This window comes from Mastigoproctus giganteus, chromosome 10 (genome assembly GCF_048544385.1).
Source record: "Mastigoproctus giganteus isolate SK-2022 chromosome 10, ASM4854438v1, whole genome shotgun sequence".
In the NCBI taxonomy this organism is placed as follows: Eukaryota; Metazoa; Arthropoda; class Arachnida; order Uropygi; family Thelyphonidae; genus Mastigoproctus; species Mastigoproctus giganteus.
This window is the reverse complement of record NC_143584.1, coordinates 18,334,271-18,355,103: the sequence shown is the minus strand read 5'-3', so window position 1 is coordinate 18,355,103 and position 20,833 is coordinate 18,334,271. Positions and strand designations below refer to the sequence as shown.

The window sequence follows — 20,833 nt, the reverse complement described above, 5'->3', positions numbered from 1 at the left end:
TCTTGTATATTAATGACCTTCTTCTATTGACTGGAAATCCTATCCATAGTTTTGCCGATAATAGCACATTGCATTCCACTTTCCATTTTGAGAAACCTTGTCCTGCTCAATCAGCTTCAACTTCTCGAAAATCTGCTACCAGTTCCTTAAATGCCGATCTTCAGGTAATTCTCCAGTGGGGCAAAGACAACTTAGTTGATTTCAACCCTTCTAAAACTCAGTCTTGTCTTATATCTCGCAAAAAGGATTCTTCTGCTCCTCTGCTTATCTTTAATGACACTCCGATTTCTAGGCAAAATATCTCTTTTGAGGATTACCCTGGCTTCTAATCTCTCTTGGCACAAGCACATTACAAATATTGCTTCCTCTGCATCTAAAAAACTTGGTTTTCTCTTTCACTCTCGGCGTTACTTTTCCTGAAAACAGCTGCTCACTCTGTATAAATCGCAAATCCGCCCTGCCATGGAATATTGTTCCCACATCTGGGGTGATGACCCCAAATCCTCTCTCAGGTTTCTTGATTCCATTCAGAAGAGGGCAGTTAGGTTAATTAATGATTCAACTCTAATAGAGTCTCTCCACTCGCTTTTTCATAGATGTACTGTTTCTGCTGAATGCCTCTTCTACAGATACTTCCATGGGCACTGTTCTTCTGAATTAGCTTCTATAATTCCCGCTCTCTCTTTCAAAACAGTCCGAACACGTGCCGCCACCAGCCAACATCCGTTTACTGTCCAACTTCAAACCCACAGAACCAACGTTTCATCTTCCTCATTTATTCATTCAACTGCCGTTTTCTGGAACAACCTTCCTTCATACGTATTTCCTGAAAATTACAATCTACAGAAGTTCAAGTCCAATGTCAACAAATATCTTCTTTCGTCTTCTCAACCTCCAACCCAAGCACGGTACTAAGTACTATAGGTTCTAATACCTGTCGTGTTTGGGGTTCACATAAAAAAAAAAAAAAAAAAAACCAAGACTCTTTCTCCCTTTCAGTACGTATCCAGTTCAATTTTTCTTTCGTTTCCTTATGATCTTTATTATACTTCTGTCTTCCTCAATACTTCCTCATTTCTGGCGCCTCCATAGCCAGGTGGGCAGGAGCAGTAGTGCATAGCACACGCTTCTTGATTAGACAGGAGTTCAAGCCCGTGCCCACCAAATACGGAGGATGTGGAAAGGTCAGGGAATGACCACCGCATATCCCCTGAGCAATATGGCCTTAGTTGCTAATGCTCCTAAAAACCAAATAACAAACAAACAAACAAACAACAACTTCCTCATTTCTAACCTACATGCCCATTTCACCCTTTCATTCTGCTAATATCCTACTTCTTTTGTGCCCACGACTAATCCTAATATTGGCAATATTTCTCTTGGCTATACATATATTCCTGGATTTGCATGTTTTATGGTGGAAAAATTTGAAATGACACATGAGGGGAAACTGCTTTCTCCACATGTGATTGACTAACTATAGCCTCAGTCAAAAAGGCCTTAAAGAATTCTTCCATTCGCAGATGGAGCATGAACTCTCTCTTCTTCACACAATTATTAGGCATTGATGGGTCCCAAATGGACAGTAAATCTAACTAAGCAGCCATGGAAGACGTGCACAAATTACAATTATTTAAAGGAAACAATATTCCACAATATGGGTAATCTGTGTCTAGCCATTATATACAATTATACATAAGATATAATATACAATTATATATATATATATAGTGCCTATTTTAAAATACAGCTTATATATGTTGAGCTGTGTGACTATAGTCATATCAGCAGCACAAATAAAACTTAGCAATCTTTTTATTACATGCAAGAAATTTATTGGATTTCTGCTTTGTGCTGTATATATAGGAACTCCCCGACTTACATAATACTCGACTTACGGAAATTCAACTTTATAAGTTTTTGCCGGCTGGTGCAATCTTAAAAAATTCGTGTAAACATATTTTGCATCCCATAGGAATAAATGGAGGTATCGTGAAAATACTGTAATGTGAACCCAATAATATTGTGTTGTTGTTTTTTTTTTATTTGTAATTCGTTCCAAGTCCTTGGAAGTTAAATTTCGCTGTATTATTAAGCTATTTATCTCTCTAAAAGGTCATATTTATAATGGAAATTGCACTACCTTTTCATTGTTATCATATGTTCCCGTTATAAGAATCAGTTTTGAACACCTTTGTGATATTTTTCTAAGGACATTTCTGGAAGTTATGACCAAAAAACAGTATGCACTTTCCAATTTATTGGGCTTTTCTGTTAGTGCATCTAATTATAAACAAGTAGTAAACTCGATCTTATTGCATTTGCGATAATACTGATAACTGCAATTGTGTGGGTTTTTACGCTATTATGGTGAAATGTGTTCCCCTTCACTGAAATCTTCAATCATATAAAAAAACAAATTTTCAGAAACTTCTCTTCGTTCCTATTTACGTATTACAATGATGAAAGGAAAGCGGCCAACAGAAAGTGCAAGTGGTGGTAGTGCCAGGAAACGAAACAAAATTGATTTAGAAATGAAGATGAAAATGATTAAGAAGTACGAAGCAGGACAAAGTTTGTCATCTATTGCAAGGGAATTAGGTCTCAGTGCTTCAACAGTGAATGCTATTTTAAAGGATAGTGTGCGTATAAAAGAACATGTCAAAGGATCAATGCACTTAAGATTAACAGTGATCACAAAATAGCATTCAGGTGCTATATTGAAGATGGAAGAGCTGTTAATAATATGGATGGAAAATCAGATTCAGAAGGGAATGCCCCTGAGTCTAATGACCATTCAAGCAAAAGCAAAAATTATTTATAAAGATATTAAGGATAAGTACGGTGAACTCCAACCCAAGTTCATGGCAAGCAACAGGTGGTTTAATAGGTTCAAGCATTGCACTGGTTTCCACAATGTTTAAGTGTGCAGTGAAGTCGCCAGTGCCGATAGTGCAGCTGCAGAGAAATTTTGTGATGTATTGGAAAAAAATTATTGATGAAGACTATTCAGTGCAGCAAATTTTTAACATTGACAAGACTGCTCTGTATTGGAAAAAAATACCGGATCGAACATACATTGCCAAAGAGGAAAATACAATGCCAGGTTTCAAGGCATCAAAAGATAGGGGCACGCTTTTGCTTGGGGCTAATGCAGCAGGAGATTTCAGATTAAAACCACTGCTTGTGTACCATTCTGGAAAGCCTCGTGCATTTAAGGGCATCAATAAAGCCACTCTATCCGTGCATTTCTGATTGAACCAGAGAGCATGGATAATAGTATCTCTCTTTGAGGATTGGTTTAAATGCTGCTTCATCCCTGAGGAAAAATATTGTAAAGACAACGACATTCCTTTCAAGATTTTGCTTCTATTAGATAATGCTCCTGGACATTCTACCCATCTGGATGATTTCAATTCGAACGTAGAGACATTTTTCTACCGCAAGACACGACTTCACTTATCCAACCTGTGGATCAGGGTATTATTTTGAATTTAAAAGCATACTATTTATCCACAACATTTTCTTAGGCATTGTCTGCAGTAGATGATGAGAAAAATTTTACGTTAAGAGACTTTCGGGAACCTTACAATATTTACCACGCCATCTTAAACATTAATAAGGCCTGGGAGGAAATTACTAAACATTATTTAAATTGTGCATGGAAGACAAATATGCCCACGGCACGTAAAAGGCTTCGAAGGATTTGAAAAAGATGAATCATTTGAAGAGGTTACAGATAAGATTGCATAGATTGCAGAGCTACTTCAGTTGGAGATTGATGCCAAAAACGTGGAGGAGTTAATAGAGGAAGAAGAGAAGGAATTATCTAACAAAGAACTTATTGGCTTGCAGGCAGTGATAATGAAAGAAGAAAATGATGACGAAGCTCAAGATGAACTAAATGAGGAGCCGAGACATTTCGTGAAATTGCATTGGCAATGGCAAGCTTTGAGAAGATGTATCATGACAGCGAATGATTCTTAAAAGTTAACAGAGAGAGGTGAATGATATGCTTGCTTGCTACAAAGAAATCTACGATGAAAAGAAAAAGCCACTGTCCCGTAATTCATTAATATGTTCTTTTGTAAGGTTGAAAGGCTGGCCAACCCCTTCTAAATCTCCACAGCCCTCAACCTCTGCAGTGGCGTACTTATCAGCTGAAGACGTTGATTCTGGAAACGATGCTCGAGAGGTAAAACTTATTGACGTTATGCCTGTCTCCTCTCTTTTTTTTGTAATTTTAATTTTGAAATTTTTTAAATTGCACGCTTTTGTCATTTTCCCTGCACATGAGATAAAAAATTTAATAAATACAATAAATAATTCTATTTACATGTTTGGCAAACATTTCTTTTTTGATTCAATCAATTCAGCAAGCACAGTTGCGAGTGCTGCACAAGCATGGGGGAAATTCCGACTTATGTAGCGTTCCGCAGAACACAACCCTTACGTAAGTCGGGGAGTTCCTGTATCTTATTATATATATTATCATTGTGTATATCTTTCACAGTGAGTGAATAGGAATGAGAGATAAAAGAAATTATTTTCTTTTATCCTCCACTGCAAAAGTTTTTTTTTTCCCCCCCCTCCGAAAGGCATTCATCTTTGTTCTCTCTCATATTTTAGGCGCCTCCGTAGCCAGGTGGGAAGGAGCAGCAGTGCGTAGCACATGCTTCTTGATTAGACCGGGGTTCGAGCCCGTCACCACCAAATACGGAGGATGCGGAAAGGTCAGGAAATGACCACCGCATATCCCGGAGCAATATGGCCTTAGTTGCTAATGCTCCTAAAAACCAAATAACAAACAACAACATAACATCTCTCATATTTAGTAGGTATGTGTAGTGAAGAGGCTTCACTGCACATACAGTAGACCGTTGAAATAACGGAACATTCGAGCTAACGGCACATTGAGATCGGATGTTTACATACAGTGCAGATGTCTTGCAGTGCCAAAAAAAGAAAACGGAAAGTAACATGATTACTGTATTTGTTTATGTTCACAATTTTGAAAGTGAATTCTCTAGTGATATCACAGATTATACTGCTGTTTTACATTTATTTTAAATTAAAAACCCCTCACTATTGCTCCTAAAGTTAACAAAACCTCATACAGAGAAGCAAAGAAGAACAACATTTAAGCTTAAGTGACAAATTTGATATAATCCAAACTATTACATTAGGATCACCCGGAAAGTTAATTAATGTACCTATGTGTATTGTGTCTTTAAATTGCGTGTATTCTATAGTCGATTTGCCTGTTTTGCCGGACGAATACCCCAGTTTCCTTGCTATTTATGTCTGAGACCAACTAACTCAGCCACAGAGTGAAAAAAGCTCATAAGTTCCTCGCATTATCAACAGGATTCAAATCCAGGCCTTTTCCACCCGCTGTGTGGAGGACTGTGATGATACCACTGTGCTACTCGGGCAGACTAAACTTGATGTAATAAAGAAAATAAAATGGGTCATAAATAGGAGTGTATTAATGGCAGAATATAACATTGGATCGTCAACCTGTTTATGTTTTTCATATGTAGTTAATAAAATTGCCCTTAATCTCTTTACTTCTTATTTAGCCTCATTATTTCTGCATTAAATATATTAAAAATAAAACTTTCTAGATAACGGAAAACTTGAAATAACTGCACTTTGAATTCCTGAAGGGATTCGTTATTCTGAAAGTCTACTGTACATTAGTGATCCAATATTGTGTCACTGTTGAAGCACTGAAAAATCACACCTAACTTCAAAGAGCAGTTTGGTCAGTTTTTTATTTCATAATGGGACTTAAAAGTGGTGTATTTGCCAATGCAGAGAAAATGATTTTCTCTGCATTTGGCAAACTCTTTATTTTCACTTCTTTTTACCTACTTTGTGTAACATTGAGATTTTGAGCAGTTAGTTCATTATACTTATTTTCCATGCTATCACTATCCCTAAACAGCACCAACAACACATATCTTAGACTGTTTGGAAATATGGTACATGTAGACCATCTGACAAGCCGGGAAACTTAGGATCTGGCAATCACTAGTTTTTAGGCAATAAATCTTAATTGTCTAAACAAGCATAAATTGTCAAATTAAATGGGGGGGAAAAAAGTATGTGCAAGTAAACAGAGTGAATTGGTGGCTTGCTCAATCAGCAGTGTTCAGTATTTGCCTACGTTTTTTCCAATTTATCTACGTGATTAACTTATTTATTAACTTTATTAAGTACTTTATTCTTTTAGTCCCTTTGACTATTGGTTGAAACTTGCAATAATAAAATCATCTAATAAATTCATTAAAAAAAAAGCTTCTGTTGATTATAATTTTTCATATGATAATTATAACTTGTAAAGTGTGTTTAGGGTCAAACGGCACCAGGGGTTTACCCCCATCTCTGCATTGTTTTCATTATGGGTGAACCAGTTTGCTCGGAAATGCCAGAGATTTAAAAGCGTATGGATATTGTGTATGTGTAGTGTCATGTACCGTTGTTCACCTGGTCGTTTAGCTGCTGGACCCCTGCTGAGGCCCAACGTTGCCCCACTTTTGCCATGTGGAGGCAGACCAGGAAACACCAGTAGACTAAGATTTACCCTGACAGGTCCTGCCACTTAATTTCCTGAGATTTCGGCAGCTAGGACCTAAAAAAAAAAAAATTCGATGAGAAATAACATTAAATTTCTGAAAGGCCGAGTGTATGGGCGAAAAACTTAACTTGGAGATGATTAAATCAATTCTGACGTGTAGGGCATTCACTTGCATATGTGCAGGTAGAGTGGGTGGGGAGATTGAAGTCTGGGAGGAAAAGACAGAAGTATGGAGTTGAGAGAGGAGGCGACCCCCAAGTCACAGTGGGGCATACCATGCCCCACCAGAAGGGAAAGTGGGAGTGGTGAGGAGGGAAGAAGACAGTAAGACCATCTTCTCCGCACCAGGAATAGGGGTATTAAAGATGGAGGCTAGGGTGCCCTTTTCAAGTTTCCAAATGGTGTTTGGCAGCTACACTGTGTTCAGTGTTGAGTCGATTTCAGTCCAGTCGCTCATGGGGTAAGCCCTGTCCATGTGTTTTTCACTTTCTTGTCTCAGGATTTTTCTCTGTAGTAACTCCATTGGATAGTATTTTATGGTCTTGTACAGTTTAACTTGTGGTGGTCTTTCGTCAGACACGATTTATGGTAATTAGCAGTTTTCTCCTCTCGAAGAGGTCCTGCGCATATTGAGAAAGTGCTCTGTATTCCTCTTCTGTGTCAATGAAGTGGGATTCCAGTCCTTTCGAAAGGTAGTGTATCTTTGTGATCAAGATGCCTCTGAGATCTTCTTATTCTGGGAAGTCGTAGACCAAGTGGTTTCAGTTTTTGACCTCCCCACACATGCAGTTGGGATCCTCAACAAGGCCGAATCCGAGCAGCTTCTCGTTAAAGGGGCCATGACCAGTAAGCAGCAGTCAAGTGCATTCCCGGAAAGTACCAGGCCGGTTGCTTGCGGTATATTTTGCCGAGGTTGGGGAGGAAGTTTCATGTGATCTCTCCTTTTGTTGTATAGGTCCATCTTTGTTGCCACTCCCAGAGTAGGTAGGCCTGTAATCGGACTTTTTATGTTTTTGTACTCCTTGCTGGGTCAATTATGAAATCCTGGAAGGTGGCAGCGACCCCCCCTATCATGCAGGAAGAGCAAGCGTCATTTTGCTGTACCACACTGCCCCAGCATAAGTTATCGCAGGGATGAAGGTTGCCTTATAATACACCGTTAACATTGTTTTTTTTTAAATTTCCAATCTTTACTCGTAACCCTCGCCACCAGTGCCGAGTAACGTCTTATCTTCATCCTTGAAAGGATAAGTTTTTGTCCAGAATAACTCCTGGATATTTCATTTGGTTGGCGAGTTTAATGGTCACACCTAATTATAACTTGTATGTTCTGTCCATGTTTCTTGATCTCAGGCTTCTCATATCCATATTTTTACCCACAGTATATTTCTCATATAGGAATTAAAGTTAGCCACAGAACAATTGGCAAAAAAAAAAAAAAAAAAAAAAACGTTACTGCCAATGGAGTAATTTATTGACGTGTTCTTCATTTACTTCTGTTTGGATCTTTCAAGTTAAGTTCATATGGCTTATTATAGCATTAAAAATATAAAATGAACTTCTCTTTACTTGCAAAAATGTATTTTTATTTCTCTCTCTCTAACTGCTGATGTAAAAAGATGCTATGTTTATTAATCACTATGCTATAAGCCATTAGTTGAACTACAAAGAGAGGATAGCATTTATTTATTTATATAGAAATAACTTTCTGATCTCTGTGTAATACTGTCCGAATAGTAGTAAGCTTTATCATTTCCTGAATAGTCATTTCAGTCTCTAAACTTCTTGTTAATACCTTATGTACATACTTTGAATTACCTATATTAAAAGGCATATAAAATCCTATATTATTAGTTAGAGAATGGTGATGACTTCAAAACATATTGCATTTCAATAATTCAGTATAAAAAATTAATGAAAATTTTACCCTATAATGATGCAAATCAGAAAGCATGAAGTTTTATCAAAAAGGTCTGAGAGACTATTGCAGGGGAGGAACCATATAGTAATTGCAGGGGAGGAACACCATAAAAACAAGATGCAGGATATTTCAGAAACTGCTGGGAGTCACTGCGGTACAAGTAAAAACATGGGTTGTGTTAGGGTAGCTAAGAATAGAAACAGGTGCATGTATACTTGCATGTACACCAATGCTAGGAGTTTAGTAAATAAATTTGAGGTATTGCTCAAAACATCAAAGGCAGATATTGTTGGGATATCAGAGATGTAGTGTCACACAGATATAAGGAATGCAGAACTGGAATTTGGGGAGTACAACATCTACAGAAAGGATAGGAAGGGAGGAGAGGTTATGCTATTAGTTAAGAAACACATAATATCCAAGGAAGTGAAGCCAATCGACATCGCTAGACAGTGCAGTGTCGAGTCAGTTTGGTGTGACATAAGCATTGGGAGATCAAAATTGAGAGTAGGAATGTGCTACAGGCCTAATGACTCTGATGGGTATAATAAGAAACTGTACAGGGAAATAGAGTGGGCCAGTAAATCAGAGAGTCTTATAATGGGGGATTAATTTCCCAGATATTGACTGGAATTTGGGGGCTGGTCATTCACACACTAGCAAGGCTTTTGTGGATTTATTGGATGATTGTTTTCTACATCAGCATGTTCGGGAGGCAAATAGAGGGAGTAATACTCTTGATTTGATTATCAGTAGTGATTCTTCATGCATTAAGAATCTGCAGATAGAGGAACCACTAGGTGGCAGTGATCTCAGTGTGCCGAAGTGGGATTTACTCAAAGAGGTGACTACCATCAGGGGTAAAGGGAAGGGTTATTGCTTTCGTAAAGGCGACTACGATGGTCTGAGACAGTATTTAAATTCTATACAGTGGGACCAACTGATGATGTTACCAACAGCAAATTCAAAATGGGAAGCATTCAAAGAACTTATCTTGGAAGCTACTAGGCTTTACATACCAACTAAGAAATATTGTTCAAGGCTTAGGCCTAAATGTATGTCAGATGAACTAATGAGACATATGGCAGAGAAGAAAAATGCATGGGATACATACAAATTAACACGTTACACAGAAGCCTATGATAGATACAAGCTGATCTGTAACCAAGTTACAAAGGAGGTTAGGCAGGCGAAGGCAGATTACGAGAAATCTTTGGCAAGGGATGCAAAGAAAAACAGCAAAGAGTTCTTTTCTTATGTAAACTCTAGAAGGAAGGGGATGAATCAGTTTGGTCCACTTGATATCGATGGGTCAAACTGTTTAATGATCCTGCTCAGGTAGCTAACAAACTAAATGAATATTTTGCATTGACATTCACACATGAGGAGTTATTCAGCGAGGGAAATGCCAGAGGTGTATTCAACTCTGGCAGTAAGCTAGAGAATCTTGTAATAACTGAGAGTAAAGTGGAGGAGAAATTGTTGAAGATAAACACAAGAAAGGCACCTGGGGTGGATGGGATCTATCCAGTTATATTAAAGGAGGCAGCAAAGGAAGTAAGCAAACCCTTAGCCATAATTATGAGAGCTTCCTTGGACTCAGGGGAGGTACCCACAGACTGGAGATGTGCAAATGTGACCCCAATTCACAAAGGAGGATCAAAGGCCGACACAAGTAATTATAGACCTGTGAGTTTAACTTCTGTTCCAGGAAAATTATTGGAGGCACTGGTTAAAGAAGCACTGCAGGATCATCTAGACAAGACTTCAGTTATAGCTCGGACACAGCATGGTTTTGTTAAGGGGAAGTCTTGCCTGACCAATTTGATTGGATACTATGATGCAGTCACAAAAGAACTGGGTGCAGAGAATAACTTTGATATTATATACTTGGATCTTCGAAAGGCTTTTGATACTGTTGAACATGGAAGACTGCTGCACAAATTGGAGCAGTGTGGCATTGGAGGCAAATTGCTGCTATGGATGAAGGGGTGGTTGAGGGGGAGAAGACAGAGAGTGGTAATCAATGGACTAATGTTATTAGTGGAGTCCCTCAGGGTTCAGTATTGGGTCCATTATTGTTTTCTGTATTTATAAATGATATTGATGATGGTATATCAAGCTTTATGTCCAAGTTTGCAGACGATATGAAGGTTGGCAGGGTTGTCAAGGACACTACTGACACTATGCTACTGCAACAGGATCTGGGAAGGTTGAGCAGATGGGCTTCGAGGTGGCAAATGAAGTTTAACATTGACAAATGTAAAGTACTACATATGGGAAACAGCAACCCCAGAGCAACGTATCAACTCTGTGGTACTACACTGACAGTGGTAGAGAATGAAAGGGACCTGGGGGTGGTTGTGCAGACAGATATGAAGCTTAAGTTTTGCAAATTACAGTGTCTGGAGACTAGCATTAGCATTAAATAGCATTAGCATTAGTAGAGGCATTTGATGCAAGAAAGCAAGCTTATGCAGCATCAGCCAAAAAAAAAAAAAAAAATAAATAAATAAAAAATTACCACTTCCACTTCACCCCTCTGTTCGTTTGAAATACCTGTCCAGCTGATCCTTAAACTTATTTAGGTTATCAACTTCCACGACAAGAGATGGAAGTCTATTCCACCAACCAACCACCCGCTGGCTAAAGGCAAATTTCCTCACGTCTATCCTACATCTGTCCTTTCTCAATTTGAATTTATGCCCTCTCAGGTGATTATTCTGAGCAAGAGGAGGAATCCCATCAGCACTGATCATGCTCAAACCATTCAAGGCTTTATACACCTCTATCAGATCACCTCGCCGGTACCTAGTCTCCAGACACTGTAATTTGCAAAACTTAAGCCTTTCTTCGTAAGAGCACCCGTTTTTTCCATTCACTAATCTTGTTGCCCTTCTCTGTACTCGTTCCAGCATCTCTACATCCTTCTTGAAATGAGGCCTCCAGACCTGTATACAGTACTCTAGGTGGTCTGACCATTGCCTTATACAAGGGAATAATCACCTCCTTATCCCTGCTAGAAAAATTCCTATATATCATCGACAATACACCATGAGCTACTCTTGCAGCCCGTCTGCAATGCTCAGAAAACTTCATATCTGCCTGCACAACCACCCCCAGGTCCCTTTCATTCTCTACCACTGTCAGTGTAGTACCACAGAGTTGATATGTTGCTCTGGGGTTGCTGTTTCCCATATGTAGTATTTTACATTTGTCAATGTTAAACTTCATTTGCCACCTCGAAGCCAATCTGCTTAACCTTTCATAGCAGTAGCATAGTGACAGTAGTGTCCTTGACAACCCTGCCAACCTTCGTATCGTCTGCAAACTTGGACATTAAGCTAGATATATCATCATCAATATCATTTATAAATACAGAAAACAATAATGGACCCAATACTGAACCCTGAGGGACTCCACTAATAACATTAGTCCATTGATTACCACTCTCTGTCTTCTCCCCCTCAACCACCCCTTCATCCATAGCAGCAATTTGCCTCCAATGCCACACTGCTCCAATTTGTGCAGCAGTCTTCCATGTGCAACAGTATCAAAAGCCTTTCTAAGATCCAAGTATATAATATCAAAGTTATTCCCTGCATCCAGTTCTTCTGTGACTGCATCATAGTATCCAATCAAATTGGTCAGGCAAGACTTCCCCTTAACAAAACCAAGCTGTGTCTGAGCTATAACTGAAGTCTTGTCTAGATGATCGTGCTGTGCTTCTTTAACCAGTGCCTGCATTAATTTTCCAGGAACAGAAGTTAAACTAACAGGTCTATAATTACTTGTGTCGCCCTTTGATCCTCCTTTGTGAATTGGGTTACATTTGCACATCTCCAGTCCATAGGTACTTCCCCTGAGTCCAAGGAAGCTCTCATAATTATGGCTAAGGGTTTGCTTACTTCCTTTGCTATAACTGGATAGATCCCATCCACCCCAGGTGCCTTTCTTGTATTTATCTTCAAAAATTTCTCCTCCACTTTACTCTCAGTTATTACAAGATTCTCTAGCTTATTGCCAGAGTTGAATACACCTCTGGCATTCCCCTCGCTGAATAACTCCTCATGTGTGAATGTCGATGCAAAATATTCATTCAGTTTGTTAGCTACCTGAGCAGGATCATCAACAGCTGACCCATCGATATCAAGTGGACCAATCTGATTCATTCCCTTCCTTCTAGAGTTTACATAAGTAAAGAACTCTTTGCTGTTTTTCTTTGCATCCCTTGCCAAAGATTTCTTGTAATCTGCCTTCGCCTGCCTAACCTCCTTTGTAACTTGGTTACAGATCAACTTGTATCTATCATAGGCTTCTGTGTCACGTGTTAATTTGTATGTATCCCATGCATTTTTCTTCTCTGCCATATGTCTCATTAGTTCATCTGACATCCACTTAGGCCTAAACCTTGAACAATATTTCTTAGTTGGTATGTAAAGCCTAGTAGCTTCCAAGATAAGTTCTTTGAATGCTTCCCATTTTGAATTTGCTGTTGGTAACATCATCAGTTGGTCCCACTGTATAGAATTTAAATACTGTCTCAGACCATCGTAGTCACCTTTACGAAAGCAATAACCCTTCCCTTTACCCCTAATGGTAGTTACCTCTTTGAGTAAATCCCACTTCAGCACACTGTGATCACTGCCACCTAGTGGTTCACTAGGCACCAGTGAGGTGATCTGATAAAGTTGTATAAAGCCTTGAATGGTTTGAGCATTCTCAATGCTGATGGGATTCTTCCTCTTGCTCAGAATAATCACCTGAGAGGGCATAAATTCAAATTGAGGAAAGACAGATGTAGGATAGACGTGCGGAAATTTGCCTTTAGCCAGCGGGTGGTTGATTGGTGGAACAGACTTCCATCCCTTGTCGTGGAAGTTGATAGCCTAAATAAGTTTAAAGCTCAGCTGGACAGGTATTTCGAATGAACAGAGGGTTAAAGTGGAAGTGGTTTTTTTTTGGGGATGATGCTGCATAAGCTTGCTTTCTTGCATCAAATGCCTCTACTAATGCTAATGCTAATATTACTAGTGCTTCCCATTTCACGAAACGGAAGTGCGCGTGTTGATGTTAAGACATACTGGAGGCCTCTGTTGCAATCATAATGGATATGAAACTGGAATATGTGAATCAGATTTTGTGCAAAGAATGGGGAAAATGGAGCATAAAGCCTCAAAATGTTGAGAACTGCATTTGGTGATGCTTATTTAAATAAGTCTGCCATTTATCAACGAATTAATCATTTCCAAAGCAGTCAAGAATCTATTTGAATGGGATTAACATTTGGGATGACTTTGAACTTCAAGCATTGAAGAAATGGTTTCCAATGTGCATAAAAAAATTACTGTGAAATTGGCTATATAACTATGGCCAAGAAACAAAATTCTGGTCATATCAATGGAAAACATCAGATTTCCCCCACCGACATTTGTAGTATCATTTTTTTCCCCAATATTTTCTAATATTTAGGGTATTCATTATGAATTTTTTGGAACTGGTCGGATAGTAAACGAGACCTGTTATAAAGAGATTCTAATTTTATTGATAGAAAAAGGAGAAAATGCCACCATTTATACATTTGATAGATAGATAACTAAAAACTTATATTGTTACTTTTTAATAATTTTAGGGATGAAAATATCAGAAGTACAAGCTCTGGTAGAAGATCACTTGAAACAAATGATAATTAAGCATTTTGATCCCAAGAAAGCTGATTCCATTTTTACTGATGAGGGAGAAGTAAGTACCTTTTCATTCCTTGAATGAAATTTTAAATGCCATTATTCATGGTTAGTCCATTTGGAGATCAGTAAATTAACTGTGTAATTATTCCATGATGAAATTGTCTGAGTATCATTACAGAACCTGTACCAGTACACATGCATAAACTGTTAAGCTTAATGATCCAGACAAAATGGCCTGTAATATCCCATCTGTTATGATGTCCTGGATTAGCAACCTGTTGAGCCTTGTGCCCAATTTTAACAGATGTGTTAGCTTACAATTTGTTTCTGAAAAATTTATCAATATATCTTCTATTTCCCTCCCATTATTCTTATTAATTGTTTTGATTTTGAATTTTCTAATGTACGTAGCTTCTTTAAAATTTCTTTAATGAAATATCTCTCTCCTTTAATAATTTTAAAGATTTTGTTGTTTTCCTTAGTTGGTTTTTTCACCTGTCAGTGAGAATGTCTTCTTCATTCCCTTCAAGGCCTTATACATTTTTTCAAGGGCATTTATCCTACACCTCAAGCTCTCATAGACTCCCATCAGAACGCTGAGTTGGTGCCTAATTTCTTGACACTCTAGGCATCTAGCACACACAAAGACATTCTTGGCTAGATCATGTCCCGTTTTAGAAAATTCAGCAAACATTTAACATTTCGCACATTTTTGAGAATATGATGCGTTCGAAAATCACCCCCTTCGTTTCTCCCCCGAGTCACATCACTCTTGCTAGTTTGTCATCTTTGCATCGCAGCTCTAGTCTGGTTCATGATTTCTGTTTAAATACAGTTTAATTAACAATGGAATTTAATAAGATTAATAAATATTTTTGATTAATTGATAATACTATACTAAGCTAACAGATTCCTAATACAGTGCTTCATATTATGTTATCAAATTTTATGTTATACCTTATGCTGTCAGTTCGAGATGTATACGTTGCACTATTTCTTATTGATTACAATATGGCGGCTAGTTCAACAATATTGGCACCAATGCTCTGGGTCGTAACTTCCAAAAATCACTAGTTAAATTCAAAATAAGAAGCTTACGAATGCTACTAAACCTATTTAATATCTTTGTAAAACACAATGAATTATGTTAATTAACAAAGAATGTGGTAAAAGTATCAAAATACTTATCCCTTTACAGCAGCCAAAAATCCACCGACTCTTCTCTTCCGCAACCTGAGCATCCTCCAGTCTTAATATGACTAATGCTATACGAGGATTCACACACTGCACTCTGACTTCATATACTGCCTCACATAAAACAACTTTACAACTGTTTTGTCTGAGTGTTATCACTAAGGTCACCTTCTATCTGATGAGGAGCCACTTAATCTTTAAGTAGTCCATCATATATCAGATATGAAGTTCTCTGAGTAGTGCAGACGGGCTGCCAGAGCAGGTCATGGAGTCTTGTCAGTGATATATAGGAATTTTGCTAGCAGAGACAAGGAGGTGATTACCCCTTGTATAAGGCAGTGTTCAGGCCACACCTTGAGTACTGCGTACAGGTGTGGAGGCTTCATTTTAGGAAGGATGTAGAGTTGCTAGAACGAGTACAAAAAAGAAGGGCAACAAGATTGGTGAAAGAAACAAAGGGGTGCTCTTACCAAGAAAGGCTTAAGTTCTCCAAATTGCAGTGCCTGGAGAGTAGGCACCTGCGAGGTGATCTGATTGAGGTGTATAAGGCCTTGAATGGTTTGAGCAGACTAAATGCTGATGAGATCCTTCCGCTTGCTCAGATTACAAACCTGAAGAAGCATAGATTCAAATTGAGGAAAGACAGTTGCATAATAGATGTGTGGAAGTTTGCCTTTAGAGGGGGTAATTGATTGCTGGAACAGACTTCCATCTCTTATTGTGGAAGTTTATAGCTTAAATAAATTTAAGGCTGAACTAGACAAACACTTGGAGTGACCTGATGGGTGAAATGAGAAGGTTTTGGTTTTTTTTTTTTGGCTGATGCTGTATATAGGCTGCAATACTGGAGCAACTGGTGCTATACCAGGGTAAAGAAGTTTGTTCTTCTGTGAGGGTTAAGACCACTGCATTCTTTAATGACAGTACTCATTAATAAGAACAGTTTAAATTCTGGTGGCAGCAAAATCATATGAAAGAACAAGATAATATTGTAAATATCTTATTTCTCTGAGGTTTACTTAGTGACTGACAGTTTACTTATTGTTCACTGAGGATATACATGTAAACATTAATGACTACCCAGATATGGTATCAGAGTTCATATACTGCATAGTTAAACAACAAAAATAGCCAGCTAATATATGAACAGTTAATAAGAACTTGAATTAAAAAGTGAGCTTAGCATCAGAAGTTCAATAAGCAAGAACAAAAACTTAAAGTTGAAATATGAGTAATGGTTTAAAGAAGGTAATAGACTAGTAATACCGATTAGAGTTTCAGAAGTTATTTAAGTGAGAGAAAATTTGCCATAGTATTTATGATTAAACAGTAGTGATTATCAGCATTTCATTTTTTGATGACTACAAAGATTTCTTTGTGTGCATTATTAATTTTAGACTCCAGCATGGCTGACAGAAATGATAGAACATCCTACATGGAGATCTCTCATTTATAAATTGGCTGAAGACTATCCGGACTGTCTTATGCTGAACTTTACGATAAAAGTAAGTGGCAAAAAATTCATAAAAAATTCCTTAAATTTTTAAATTGTGTTCTTTCTTTTTTATTGCAATGTACCACAAATGGGCACTTTATTAGGTACACCAATCTAATAACAATTTGGTCCCCCATTAGTCCCCAGAACAGCATGCCTTGAGGATACTGATCCATGTTGATTCAATTGTTTCCCATAGTTGTTTCAAATTAAATGGTTGCAGATCTCTTCTTTAATGAGCTGATTCTCCCTCATCCGATTGAGGCTGAATCAGATTCAGATCTGATCCAATTGAGTTCCATTTTCCTGAACCATTCTGTATAATTCTGTCTTTGTGACATTATCTTGTCGGAGAAATCCATTCACAGATGGATACACTACAGTCATGGGGGATCCACCTTGTTGAAAACAATTTCCAGATATCTGTGAGATTTGAGGTGCATTACTGTTAGGTACACAATCACAGGGAAAGTTCTTCTCTCTCAAAAGACTAACACGAAGAACTTTGCATTAAAGCTTGGTCTTTAAATCATAGACCCCCCTCCAGGATAGCTGTTTCAAAGCTTACTGGCTTCTCGTCAACCAGCAGATGTTCACTGTTAATGAAGGTATGCCAACTGGCATGCATTCCTAGTAAAACTTTTTAATTGTGCGATCATCTGTGAGGGCATATAGACTTTGAATCCAGCTAGACCCTTTTGGGCCCTTTTCAAATGGGACCGAGTTAACCAGTTCCAGGCATAGTCCCAGTTTTTATTTATCTTACAAACAAGCCCACTTTAATTATACGACTTACAGACACAACGAATTGATATCCCTTCTGCCTAATAAAATTAATTTTCTGTGATTTTCATGGTATTTTTTTGTACAGCCTACTAATACTTCTGTACTGGTAGGCTGTTCCTATTCATTATTTGAAAATAAAGTAAACACAATATTAAATTTTGTTATTGAACTTTCTCCCCTATGCACATTGTTCCATCTTTCATTCTCTCTTGATTAGACATGATGACAAGATTCAACATGGAATCCAGCTGCATAGACAGTTAAAACAGTTATATTGCATGGTAGCGGTAGCTTAATAAACTATAATTCTTTTTATATAATAAAACTCCACTATAACAACGTACATGGTTTAATTACTTTTATTGATACTTTACATTAATTCTCTAAATGCAAACATTTGTGTGTGCATAACCCAATTTTGAGATTACTGTATTAAAAGGTTAAAAAAAAGTAAATTGCAACCATTATCAATGCATTGTGGGATGGAAGCCTCCTCAACAATTCATGTTGAGGGAAAATGGATCATAATCTGCCACACTGATCCAGTGCGGGTTGGCAGATCGATCGTATTTAGCAGTCAAGAGCATGAACCCCAGTCTACTCAAAGAGTGTGTGCTACTGCACTCCCGATCTTGACCTTGGCTACGGTGTGGATGAGGCATTGTGATAAAATGTTAAAATATCGTATAACAATGCCTCATCTGCACGGTCTATCCCTTCTATCCTGTTCCCTAATGGATTCAGACACACTTAACAAGAAATCCTACTATTCCAAGATACAGTCGGTCCTCGTATAACACGATAGTTGCGTTCCTAGAAATCCTCGTGCAATGCAAAATCGTGCAATATAAACAACAGGCCCTATGGAAAATATAGGGTTAGGTGCCGACCACCCAAGATTGGACACACATTTTTAACCAAAACATTACCAAACACAATAAATAATCGTAATAAAACAGTTACAGTTGAAAAATGTAAAATTAATAATTTAATCATTTGAATTTAGATTCTTACCTTAAAAGTAAATGAAGACAGCTTGAGGGAAAGGGCTTGAGAAAGGGTTGAAGCAGCGTAATTATGGGGAAAGTGGCGGCAGGTTGTCATCATTATCGGAATTGGGAGGTGGAGGAGATGCCGATGAAGACTTTGGACGAAATGTGGTCATACCAGAACTAGAGGGCTGCGGCTCATTTTCTGTATTTTTCTTGGGTGTTTTCATAAAAAAGACATCTAGTTTCTGTTGTTTCGCAGTCTTCCTCCTTTCACAAAGCAGCTGCTTATATGGCTCCAAAGCAGACCGAATTGTATAAAGTGCTCTTCTGCTTCTTTCTGCATTATAATCGTTATCTTCTAGCCATTGCATACTTTTCTCAAATGAATTTAAAACTGAAGATAACTCTGAAGTACAAAGCGGTTTTATGGTGGTGTTCAGGCATTCAACTTTGTCGTCTTTCTCATCTTCCACCTGCCCTCCAGCAACAAGTTGTTGCAGTTCTTCAGTTGAAAGTTCTTCTTCATGAGACTGAAGCAACCCTTCTAAATCATCTTCCTCCAATTCCTCAAAGCCAACCTGCTTTGCGAGGGCAACACAATGTGCTTTTAATTTAGGAAGCTCATTTACAGGATCAAAGCCTTTAAAATCACGAATAAAATCTGGTAAAAGTGGCCGCCAAACACCATGTAAGCATTCTTTTGTCACTTCGTTCCAAGCCTCCACAATTATGTAAATTGCATTCTTAATGTTGAATCGCTTCCAGAAGTCTTTAACTGTTGGTGCATTTTCGCCCTCTGTTTCTGCTATCAGCATCTTAAATGTCCGTCTTGTGTAATAGTGCTTAAAAACAGCAATTACTCCTTGGTCAAGTGGCTGGATAAGAGATGTTGTGTTAGGCGGTAAAAACAGGATTTTGATGTTTGGTGACAGTTCAGCAAGGGTTGGAGGGTGACTTGGTGCATTGTCCAAAATAATTAAAATCTTAAAATTCAAATTTTTCTTTTTGCAGTAGCTTCGAAACACATCCTCAAACACATGTAGTAGACGTTCAGTGAAGATCTGCCCTGTCATCCATCCTCTTCTGCTGTTCCTAAAGTAAACACCCAAGGTAGTCCTTGTGATCCCTTTTAACGCTCGTGGATTAGCTGCATGATAAACAATAACAGGCTTCAGTTTCAAGTCGCCACTAGCATTTGCTCCTAACATAACGGTAAACCTATCCTTAGCAGCCTTGAAGCCTGGAGCTCGTGCTTCCTCTCTTGAGATATATGTTCGTGATGGCATTTTTTTCCAATACAGTCCAGTTTCATCAAAGTTGAAAATTTGGTCCAGTGTATAGCCCTCTTCCTCAATTAGTTTTTTCAGTATCGGCGGAAATGCCTTTGCTGCTGCTTCATCTGCACTCGCAGCTTCACCTGATAATTTCACATTATGGAAAGCGTGACGTTTCCTGAAATTGTTGAACCAGCCACTACTGGCAGTAAAGGGAGGCACTTCTTGAGGGTTTTCAGCTTTATTTCTGAGGTCTTCAAATATTGCCAATGCCTTTGCTTTTATCGTAAGCAAACTTGTTCCTGATCTCTTCTTTGTTTGATCTTCTATCCAAACAGATAAAAGACGTTCCATCTCTTCCAGTTCTTTGTGTCTTGATCTAACTGATTTTGTTACACTTTGTGTTGTTCCTGCTATGAAAGTTGCTTTTATTTTTTCTGCATTCTTTCTAATTGTTCTCAGCGTTCCCTCATTTAGGCCTGTAGCACGCACAATATCGCATGTTCTTTCATTCCGGTCAAAGCGTTTCGCAATTTCATATTTTTCTTCTATTGATATTGCTTTTCTTTTTCTCTCTGAAGTATTTTCACCAGAACGCTTCCTTTTCACACTTTTTTCAAGTATTTTACTCATTTTTTTGAGAATAGAGCACAATTATAAAATGAACAAAAATGAGGAGGCAAGCTTCATATACATAAACGCACAGCAAACAAGTAGCAACTGAATAAACGATGCAACGCCCGTGTACAACTGAATAAATGCAGTAAAGGCGTAAACACACTATTCTCACATATTACATGCTTATGTTTTACTAAAGCACATTTCTGGAAGTCACTACCATAAAACAATAAAAACAATTTGCAGTTTTCTTTTATTGGTGGTTCCTGCTAGTGGAGTCGTT

The 20,833-nt window shown here is 38.1% G+C and overlaps 1 protein-coding gene across 2 annotated transcripts in view; it reads left to right on the top strand.

Moving 5' to 3' along the window:
* The window catches only part of TH1 (negative elongation factor complex member TH1), a 157,035-nt gene that overhangs the window by 22,676 nt on the left and 113,526 nt on the right, over window positions 1–20,833 (top strand). For both annotated transcript variants that reach the window (XM_090383793.1, XM_090383792.1), the window contains exons 4-5: window positions 14,137–14,246; window positions 16,783–16,890. In XM_090383793.1, coding sequence (XP_090239919.1) covers window positions 14,137–14,246; window positions 16,783–16,890 — 218 coding nt within the window. The remainder of the gene's footprint in view (window positions 1–14,136; window positions 14,247–16,782; window positions 16,891–20,833) is intronic.